An 11,218-nucleotide genomic window follows, 5' to 3' on the forward strand; every position below is an offset into this window, starting at 1 on the left:
TTATTATTACTTTCTATATTTTTGATTTCCATAACTCTAATTTTATTGATATTTGAATCTGTATCCACTTCCTAAATATAACAATAACTATATAAATACCCTAATGAATGATGAATGACCTGAAAAAAAACCTTAATTAAAAGAAAAACTAAACCCCAATGAATGATGAGTAATAAAAATAAAACTAAATTTTAAATAAAATAATAAAACAACTCAAAATAAAAGAATTCTTTATAATACAATTTAATAAATAAATTGTTATTAAAAAACTTTTTATTGTTTTTCTTTTTTTCGTTTTTTTTAAATATACATTTTAATCATCCGAGATATTATTATTTAAACCATTTTTATCAACAATTAAACCATTACTATAGTTATCAATGCTTCTTTTTGAAACTCTATTTGTTTTGGAAACTGAAAATAGGGGTTGCATAGTTTTGAATAAAATATGATGAACATTTGGATTTAAATTTTCTTCTTTGGCTAATAATAGTTTAATTCTTGAACGTTGAACTGGAGCTTGGAAGCATGCAGGGCAGTTATCATCTATTACTGGCAAGCCCATTACCTTTGCGTAATGTCTTGTTTGATTTTCGCTGATATTGCACAATGGTCTGATAATTCTGATATCACCTTGTTCATTTAAATAATTTACCTTCATTGTACTAAGGATACCATTATAGAGAGCGCTCATTAAAAATGATTCAGAAAGATCATTTAAATGTTGACCCAAAGCTAAAACATTATAACCTTCCTTTCTACAAGTGTTGTATAGAATGCCACGTCTCATTCTACTACAAAAAGCGCAAATACTTTCTTTGTTTCCTTCTTTCATAATACACTTTGCAGTTTCCATAATCGATTGACTAACATAAAAGTATGGAATACCAATAGATGCGAAATATTTCTTTAATGGACTTGGATCGTAATCTGGACTTTGTGGATCAACTGTACAAGCACCAATTGTAAACTTTACTTTTGATCTTCTCTTTATATCGATTAATGTATTAATTAAAGTTAAACTATCTTTACCACCACTAACACCAACCATAATTTTATCGCCTTCATTAATCATACCATAACTTTGTATTGACTGACAAACATTTGAATGAACCTTTTTTTGAATTGTAACCTTTTCTTTTTTATTTCCTTCTAATCTTGGTATAAATGAAATACAATTACAACTTAAACATTCTTTAGATTGATTTATTTCATTCTGATTATTATCATTATTATTATTATTATTTTGATTTTGATTTTTACCATTTGTTACACCAATATGATCATGAAAACAATTAATACATATTCTACTTTTAACTAAACCTTCAATATCCTTCTTTGGTTTTAATGGACACATCATACCATCATTCTCTTTTTCGATTGGTTCTTTTAGTTCTCTTTCTAAAACCTGTTCTATTTGTAAAACCTGTTCTTTTTGTTCTTTTTGTTGTTTTATTTGATTATTTTGTTGTTGATAAATAAATTGATTTATTATATTATTATTATTATTATTATTATTATCATTTAAATTATTATTAAATTTAATTAATAAATTTGTTAATTCATTATTATTTAAATCTAATGTGCCTGGTATATAATTTTTATGTGGTTTAATTATAACTTCTCTGTTTATAGTTGATGAAATAACTGTTGAACCTTTTAATAAACCATTATATATCTCTTCATTTTCAAACACTGCGCTATTATTGATATCATTTAATAATTTTATTTTATTTGAAGAATCAGTTGGTAATGCAAACCATCTTAAACTATTTGCTTCTTTGGTTAACATTGATGATTGATCTGGTAAGATTTTAGGTTGATTTGAAATTAATTGTTTTAATAATATGTTTGCTTGGTCAAGGTATTTAAATTTCTCTAAAAGTAAATAATTAATTTTATCTTGATCGGTGTTACATTGACCTAAATCTAATTGTTTTCTTTTACTATTGAATGATAATTTACCAGATTGACTATAATTGATGCTGCTTAACCAACGACGTTCAAACATTTTGGTTAATTTGCTTCTATGCTTCCATTCACCAGATGCGACGACAAATGTATAAAGTGGCAAAAACTTCCAACCATGATTTGATACAAATTCTAAGGCCTGAACTAAGAAATCAATCTCTTTATATGACATTGTAAAATTAACATTTAAACGCACCATCCCTGGTCTAATAACTTCTTGCTTTTCAAATATTGATTCTAGTAACTCTTTGTTATCTTTTTTAGATAAACCCAATAAGCATTCTAAATAGGGACCTGCACATGCACAGCTTGCTCTAGTTTGGATACCGAATAAATCATTCAATAGGGATGATATAAAATTATGGTGTAAAAATAATGTTGGATCTGGTTCGTATCTAATTAAAAAACTAATAATTGGTAATCTTTGAATTGTACTTTGTGCTTCATCTTTATCATCGCCACCTAAAACAACTAAATTTTTAATTGATCTTAACCTTGATCTAAAATATTGACTGTGTTCCATTTCTATTGATTTAATTGTATCTATACCTATATGCTCTCTTAATTGAAATATTAAACCGCAACGAATACTGCCAATGATCTCGGGTGTACCTGCTTCTTCACGCTCTTCAAAATTACCTAAATAAGTTGTTGAATCTGATGTTACGTAGAGTACTGATCCACCACCTGGTCTATAAGGAACATTGTTTTTTAATAAATATTTCTTGATTAATAATATACCTGGTGTACCAACACCACCTATAAACTTGTAGGTGAAAAGAAAATAGCATCTTTTTTAAAACGACTGTCATTTAACGGATTCATATCGATTGGTATATATGGTGCAGCACATGCATAGTCCCAGAAACTAAGAGCATTATATTGTTTGAGTAATTCAGTAATTGCGATTGTATCTTCTAAAATACCTGAAACATTTGAAGCAGCTGAAAACGAACCAATAATTAGTGTATTACTATTTGATAATTCATCTTTCGAACGATATTGCTTTAAACAATTTTCTAAAAATTTTAAATCTGAACCACCACCCTTTAAAGTATCCTCTGGACATGTTAGGATCTTTGCGCCAGCTTCACGCCATGGTAATATATTTGAATGATGTTCATATGGACCCAAAATAACAACTACTGAATCTTTATTGTCTCTGCATAATTCTTTAATATTTAATAAATGTACCAAATGATTAACTGCTGAAGTTGCACCAGAGCCTACAAATAATAAAACATCATCTACATTACTACCACGACAACAACGTTTAATAATTTCTCTAGCTTCTCTACGGAACAATGTTGTTTGTAACCCTGTTGCATCTGATAAAGTGTGTGTATTTGCGTATAATGGTAAAACTTCGTGTAATAGATACTCCTCAATGGACTTTAAACTTTTTCCACTTGCTGTAAAATCGTTGTATGATAATAGCTTTTCACCAAATGGAGTGTCAATTAAATCATTTACACCAACAATATCTAAATAGCTTGAATTTATTAAATTTATTTTTTTGTTATCGTTAATAGTTGTTTCTGTTGCTGCTGTTGCTTTTGGTGATGGTTGTGTTATATTTGTTGATTTTAATTTATGTAATATTTCATTCTCTTCTTTTTCTAAATTTTTATTTTCTATAAAATATTCGTCTGAAAAATCACGAATATTATTTTTTTCATTCATCTTATAAATAAAGAATCTATAAAAAAAATAAATAACTAAAAAAAAATAATTTTTATTTTTTTTGAAAATTAAAAAAAAAAATAAAAATAAAAAAAAAAAAAAAAAAAAAAAAACGAATGATTTAAATTTAACGAAATGTGTTTTGTGGAGGATTTTTAGGTTATTATAATTACTTTTTAATATCCAAGATTAATTATATAAATAAACAAATTAATGATTATTTATTTATTTTGTTTTTATTTTATATAAACCCCCTATTGAATAGAGGGATAACTTAATTTAAATATTTAAATATTTTTAAAAAAAAAAAAAAAAAAAAAAATGCAGTAATAATGAATGAAAAAATAATTATTGCTGCAATATTATGTATATATTTAAACGATTTTTAAAAATTTAATGAAACTGTATTTTCTTTTTTCTTTTTTTTATTTATTTTATAATTAAATAATTAATTAATAGATATACGATATTATTTGCAGATTGTATTAAATGGAAACTATGAAGTGATATTGATGCTATTATATGGTAGTGGTTGTAAATTATTTAAGTTGTATGAATATTATATAATTTGATTTGATTTTAATTTAAAACCACAATAAAAAAAGAATTAAATAAACCCCAATGAATGAAAAAACCCCGAATGTTTGATGAATGACTTGAAACCCAATTAAAAAGAATATTTTGAACCCAATGTTGATGAATGACTTGAAAACCACATTTAAAAAGAATATGTGAACCCCAAAGAGTGACTTGAAACCACAATTATAAAAGAATATACCGAAACCCCAATGTTTGATGAATTACCTGAAAACCCCAATTAAAAAGAATATATTGACCCCAATATTTAATGAGTGACATGAAAAAACCCCAGTGTATGATGAATGGCTCGAAACTACAATTAGAAAGATATACTGAACCCCGATTTAATAGAATAAATGGACCCCAATGTTAGACGAATGACTTGAAAACCCCAATTAAAAAGAATACATGGAACCCCCAATGTTTGGTGAATGGCTTGAAAACCCAGATTTAAAAAGAATATACCGAACCCCGATGTTTGATGAAAGACTTGAAAACCTCAATTAAAAAGAATGTATTGAACCGAATGTTTTATGAGTGACTTGAAAAAAACCCCTGTGTTTGATGAATGACTCGGAACTACAATTAGAAAGATTATACTGAACGACGAATAAATGGAATATATGGAACCACAGATGCATGATTGATTACTTGAAATAAATAACGTATTGAAACTGAAAAGAAAGAATTGAGCTTAAACTAAATAAGTATTAAAATTAGATATTTGTTTTTTTATATTCAAATTTAATAATTATTATGAAAATATTGACAATATAGTTACCTTAAAATTATGAACATACGAACGTAGACTTAAAATAGAGCGTGTTGAGCTTGAAAGAGAAATTAATTAAACTAAATATAAATTAAATATTAGTTTATTTTATATTTAAATTTAATATATGTAAATATAAACACTATTGTTACCTTAATAATATATATTCCTTATTCTTGACATTAACGAAAGAACCTGATACTGAAAGAGAAAGAATTATAATTTTACTATTAAAGAATTAAAATTAAATATTAGTTTCTTTTATATTTAAATATAAAAACTATGTAAATATAAACACAATAGTTACCTTAATAAATACCCTATTATTGACTTTAAAGAAAGGACATGGTAATACTGAAAGAAAAAGAAGCTGATAATAACGAAAGAGATATAACTATTATTATACTATTTAAAAATTAAAATAAAATATTAGTTTCATTTATATTCATATATAATTATATTTTAGTAAATATTATAGTTACAATATGAGGAGAACTTGTTTCTGGAACTTTGAGAACTTATAGAACGTAGTTTTGTAGATTTGAAGCTAATGAGATGAAAATATAATGCTAGAAATGTTGATAACGATGATAATGTTTGTCCATTGATGATGTTTTCAGTTTTGACCTTTTTTTATTTGGTTATTAATCCGTTTCCATATGGATAGTGTATTATTGATCTATGTCAATGTAATCATTGAATAAGTGGCCAGCAAATTCTTGATCAATTTCCATGAAATCTAATAATTCCTATTTGAAACGGTTATGGAAATCTAATCGATATCCATACGGTCATACATTTCCATCTCTACTTCAAAATCGTTGGAATTTGAAACATCATTATTTAAAACTGGTGGACGTTGATTATCGTCATCAGCATTATCTTGATTGTTAATTGGATTTTCATCTTGATTTCCTTGTTCTACATTAGCTTCATCTGTTGAACCTTCGACTTGATTTACTCTCTACAATTAAATAATAAATTAAATTAACATATATGTTTTATTTATTATGTATAAAATATAAATGTATGAATTACTTACTCTTACTAAAAAGAATGGAGCTCTGCAATTTGGACAGATATTATCACGACGATAACACCATTCCATAATGCAATCGTAACAAAACTTGTGGTTACAATCGATTATTGCAAGTACGCTTGGTTCAATTCTATCAATGCAAATAGTACATCGATCTAGGTTTTCGATACGTTCTCTTTCTTCTCTTTCTTGCTGTTCTCTTTGTTGTTGTTCCCTCTCTAGTCTTTCTCTCTCTTCTCTTTCTTCTTGTTCTCTGAGTTGTTGTTCTCTGAGTTGTTGTTCTTTTTCTCTTTCTTCTCTTTCTTCTCTTTCTCTTTCCAATCTGGCTCTTTCTAAATTTTCTCTACGTATCCTTTCTTGTTCTCTTTGCAATCTTTCTCTTAAAATTGCTTGGATACGCTCTCTTTCTTCTCTTTCTTCTCTTTCTTTTTGCTCTCTTTCTTGTTGTTCTCTGATTAATCTTGCTCTTTCTAGAGCTTGTCTACGCTCATTTTCTTGTCTTTCTTTTTCTAAAGCTTCAATACGTTCTTTTTCTTGTCTTTCTTTTTCCAATAGTTCCAAACGTTCCTTTTCGAGTTTTTCTCTCTTTAAAGTTTCGATACGTTCTTTTTCTTGTCTTTCCTTTTCCAATCTTTCTTCTTCCCTTATTTTTATTTCCCATGGCATAGGGTGTCTTACATCACAAAGACGTAAGTTTGGGTTGAAGCCTTTTGAATGATCGATTGGAATGTATGGATAGGTATCGACTGGCTTTTCCTTTGAGGTATACATCTTATCAAGATAATATGATGGCGAACGAGATAAAATCTCTTTTGATAATGGATGGCCATATATATCTTGATCGGTTAAGGAATAATCTTCTGAGTGAGAACAACAAAACATTCTTCTTGGTGATGAGGAACTATGGCTTGATGCGGAACCGGTATTCATATTTTGGCATGTTGAGGATTGATCAATTGGGGCAGAATATCTTGATTGGTTAAATTTGTGGTAGTTGGTGTGGGGTGTCATTATTGGTTTGGGTTTCATTATTGGTTTGGGGTGTCATTATTGGTGTGGGTGGCATTATTGGTTTGGGTGGCATTATTGGTGTGGGTTTTTTGTGGGGTGAAACGGTAAATTAATTTTAAAATTATTAATGACCATATAACAATAGCAAATAAAATTGATTCTATCATTTTTTAATTAATGAGTAAATATAAAAATATGATAGATATTATGGAATGTGAAATGTATAAAGAAATATAATTGCTATTATTTAAAACTTTTTTTTTGAAATTATACTATGTAAAACTATATACAAATAAATTATTATTTTTTATTTAATTAAAAGAATTTTTTTTTATTTTTTTAATTAAAAAAAAAAAATTTGTGTGGGTTTGTAAAAACAAAAAAAAATTAATATTATACTAACTTTAAATAAAACAATGTTTATTTTATCATAATATTTTTTAATTTTTACAAATTGAGTTTTTTTTTTTTTTTTTTTTTTTTTAAAAAATTGATATGTCATTGAAAATATGTCATACTCATTATCTATTTTATAATAATATTATTATAATAAATGTATGAACTTCAACCCCGTGTGTGGCTTTATTTTTTTTTTTTTTTATTTAAAAATTTTTATTTTTTTTTGATGACAATCAAACTGTAAATTGAAATTGAAATAATATATCAAATACATACATGTGGGTGTGTTAAAACAATGGATGACATAAAAAGTTTTCTTTATTATTAAAAAAATAAATTAAAAAATAAAAACATTAAAAAACCAAATTTAATATTGCTTTATTTTTTTTTTTTTAAATGATTTTTATAAATTTAATAAAACTTAAAAACTATTTTATTTTTTTTTATAATATTATTATGTGCTGAACACACCACCGAGAAACATAATCATAAAATATTTGTCTTTATTTAATATATAATTTAATATATAAAAAAATAATTATTTTTTATTTACATTTTCTTCTTTTTTTTTTATATTTATGGATTACCACCAGAAATATTTATACCATTAAAATTACTCGAGTTACTATTGCTACGACTATTACTACCAATAGTACCATTGCTATTATTGTTATTATTATTATTATTATTATTATTAACTAATTGGGTTGGAGGTGGTATAGGTTGTGGCAATTGAACATTTAAATGTTGTAATATTAAATCTAATTTTGCATTTAATTCCTCGACTCTATTTGATAAAGCATCTACTTTTTTTTTTTTTGATTTTTCTTTTTCCCAAGTTGCAAAATCTTTTTTGTGTACATTTGGTGAACCTACTAATTTCAATTCGAATGTAATACCTGTATTTTTTGATGATTGAATTTCTTCAAGATATTTATGACGAGTTCTTGAAATTTTCATTAACAAATCTGCATAATAGGATGATTCATCGTCTTTTATTGTTGGTATTAAAGCTGTTAATTCACTAAAAATTTATATTAAATTAAAATTTGTTAATTATTTTTATAATTATAATTATTAGTTTTAAAACTTACCCTTTAAAAGTTAATGGTTCAATACCAGGAGTTTCTATTAAACCCGGTCTTTGATCAATAAGCATTAGAGATATATCATAGATGTCATAAATCTCTTTTCTAAATAAAAATTGAAATGATTTTATTGACTTTTCCCATTTTGTCATTAAATATCTTTTACTTCTTTGTTTTTTATCGAATGAATCGCTAATACCTTCATATGATTTTGAAATAATAGCAATAAACATATTCATTAAAATGAAAAACATAAAAATAGTAAATAATAAATAATACTATAGTTTATATAAAAAAAAATAAAAAAAAGAATTAGTATATAATTAATATAAATAAAAATAAAAACTATAATTACAATTGGACCAAGAGCTCTATTTGTTGAAGACATTGCTTCATAATCAGGTGGATTACCAATAATAAATTGAAGTAAAGTACCTAATGATGTAACAAAACCATTATAAGCTGCATTATCTGGACCAAAAGTCAACCAACCAGAGAATAAGAAACCCAACATTATAATGCAAAACATAATTGTAAATGTAATTAATTGAAGTTTTGACTGTGAAATTGCAATCCATAAAATATACAAACGTTTATGAATAATTAAAAATCTAAATGTTTTAAATGCCATTAATAAAATATCTATTGAAAAAAAAAAAAAATTAAATTAATATAAAAAAATAAAATAAAATAAATAATTAAAAAAATTCCTACTTATTGCTGAAATTTGATATAAAACTAAAGCAGTTTGTCCCAAGTTTTCTAAATATAATGGATATTTTATAGTTTCATCAGTTAATGAAACCTCTCTTGAATTATCACCTAAAAATGCTATATATAATGCTGTAGATGCAATAAATAACTAAATTACCGCCAACACATTAAAAAAAAAAATTAATATTAATATTTATTTTTTTAAATATTTTTAAACCAACTGCCGCAAATGATACCTACAGTTAAATTTATTATATCAAATGAATTTTTTAATGAAAGTAAATAATTTCTTAATCTATTTAATTGATAATCGATTCTAGCTTCATTAATGAAAAAGTATACATAATAAATTAAAAATAAAAAGAATACAGTTTCGAGAAAACCTCTAAATCTATCGACTGCATCCATATACATGTTTACTCTATATGTTCTAACTGAATAGTATGGGTTAACTTCACCTGAAGCTGGCCATTCTGTTAACTAAATAAAAACAATTGAAAATAAAAGTTAATATAAATATTTATATTGATTATATTATTTAATTAAGATTATTACCATTGTAAATACAGTTGTTCTAGATTGGAAATTTAAATTTAAAGTTGAAAATGAAATAATTACTGCTCTTGTTTGGACATCGATGAAATCATTATCAATTAATTGTTGAATTTCCATGGTAACATTTTTAACAGAAATATCGACATAGTAACCAGATCTATCCCAAACATATTGATTATGTCCAAACACAAATGAACCATGTGTATTACTTGTATAAGTATATATGCCATTTGGACCATATGGTGATCTATCTTTAGTTGATCCATCATATGAATTTGAATAACATGTTAAGTTTAATCCATTATCAGTACATGAACCTGGTTTAATTCTAGTAGTTCTAATTCTAATAGTATTACCAATAATTTTATTCATTGCATCCTCATTATCTAGTGACATTGATAATACAGTTTCACAAAATGTTGTTGTTAAATACTAGAAGATCATAAATAATTAGTATATATTGTGATGACTATAACATAATAATAACAAATGTGCTAAATAAGCTACCACCTACCTGTTTAAAATCATCAGAAAACTTGATATCCATATAGGGTACATCACCACTGAATAAATATGAATTTTTTAATGATGTATTTATGTTATTTACAGTTGATGGATTTAATTGTAAGATTACAATTAATAAAAAAACTGCAAAAAAAACAATATGGATGATTAAATCTTTGATTAACCTTGTATTTCTTTGAGTTTCTACAGCTGCTAATAAAGTTGCTTTATCTTCTCTTGATCTATTTTCTAAACCCTTAACAGCTTCCAATCTTTGCGAAAACCCTTTTTTTCTAATCGTCGTACTGAAATGCATCTTTTATTTTTATTTTCTTCCTTTATATATATATATAATTTAAACTAAATATATATATAATTATATTATTTAATTTTATAAATACATGTATAATAAATAATAAACCTTTAAAAATACTTAATATTCTAAATATTAAAAATAAATATTAAAAAAAAAAAAGTAAAAATTAATATTTATTATTATATTATCTGTGCAAAATTTGTCAAGTTGTTGATTGATGATAATAATAGACGATTATAACAATAATAAAATGAATTTTAGATAATTTAAAAATTTAAAAAAAAAAAAAAGAAAAATAATTGTAACAATAAAATAATAAAAATAATAAAAATCAAACGGTGTGTGGGAAGGGGGGAAATTATCTTTTTTTGATTATATAATTATATAATTAAAATTCTTTTTATTAGGCTTCCATTCTGCTTGCTCGTTTTCGGCACGTTCCGGCCACCTTAACTTGTCTCGGGCTGTTCGATGTCCCTGATGGCTGGGATTGCGTCCGGGCACAAATACCCTGCATCTCGGCCAAAAGTCCGCCGGTGGACTTATCAAAAACCTCAGCAAAATTAAAAGCCGGAAATGTTTTTAGC

The 11,218-nt window shown here is 25.4% G+C and overlaps 3 protein-coding genes across 3 annotated transcripts; all 3 read right to left on the reverse strand.

Annotated features, from left to right (window-relative positions):
• Positions 1 to 313: 313 nt before the first annotated feature.
• DICPUDRAFT_154434 (uncharacterized protein) lies at positions 314 to 3,654 on the reverse strand (the record flags this gene model as incomplete). Its single annotated transcript, XM_003289910.1, has 2 exons — positions 314 to 2,658; positions 2,739 to 3,654. 2 exons carry the CDS (start codon positions 3,652 to 3,654, stop codon positions 314 to 316), a joined length of 3,261 nt encoding a protein of 1,086 aa, XP_003289958.1.
• Positions 3,655 to 4,827: 1,173 nt separating this feature from the next.
• On the reverse strand, positions 4,828 to 7,073 carry DICPUDRAFT_80719 (uncharacterized protein; the record flags this gene model as incomplete). Its single annotated transcript, XM_003289911.1, has 6 exons — positions 4,828 to 4,932; positions 5,034 to 5,085; positions 5,158 to 5,232; positions 5,313 to 5,399; positions 5,803 to 5,969; positions 6,048 to 7,073. The coding sequence occupies 6 exons, from the start codon at positions 7,071 to 7,073 to the stop codon at positions 4,828 to 4,830; spliced, it is 1,512 nt and encodes a 503-aa protein (XP_003289959.1).
• A 957-nt stretch (positions 7,074 to 8,030) lies between these two features.
• Positions 8,031 to 10,631, reverse strand: DICPUDRAFT_154439 (uncharacterized protein; the record flags this gene model as incomplete). The annotated part of the gene is made up of 7 exons (XM_003289912.1): positions 8,031 to 8,478; positions 8,549 to 8,820; positions 8,898 to 9,184; positions 9,257 to 9,364; positions 9,478 to 9,736; positions 9,824 to 10,243; positions 10,326 to 10,631. 7 exons carry the CDS (start codon positions 10,629 to 10,631, stop codon positions 8,031 to 8,033), a joined length of 2,100 nt encoding a protein of 699 aa, XP_003289960.1.
• Positions 10,632 to 11,218: the final 587 nt, after the last annotated feature.

This window comes from Dictyostelium purpureum (assembly GCF_000190715.1).
Source record: "Dictyostelium purpureum unplaced genomic scaffold DICPUscaffold_199, whole genome shotgun sequence".
NCBI lineage: Eukaryota > Evosea > Eumycetozoa > Dictyosteliales > Dictyosteliaceae > Dictyostelium > Dictyostelium purpureum.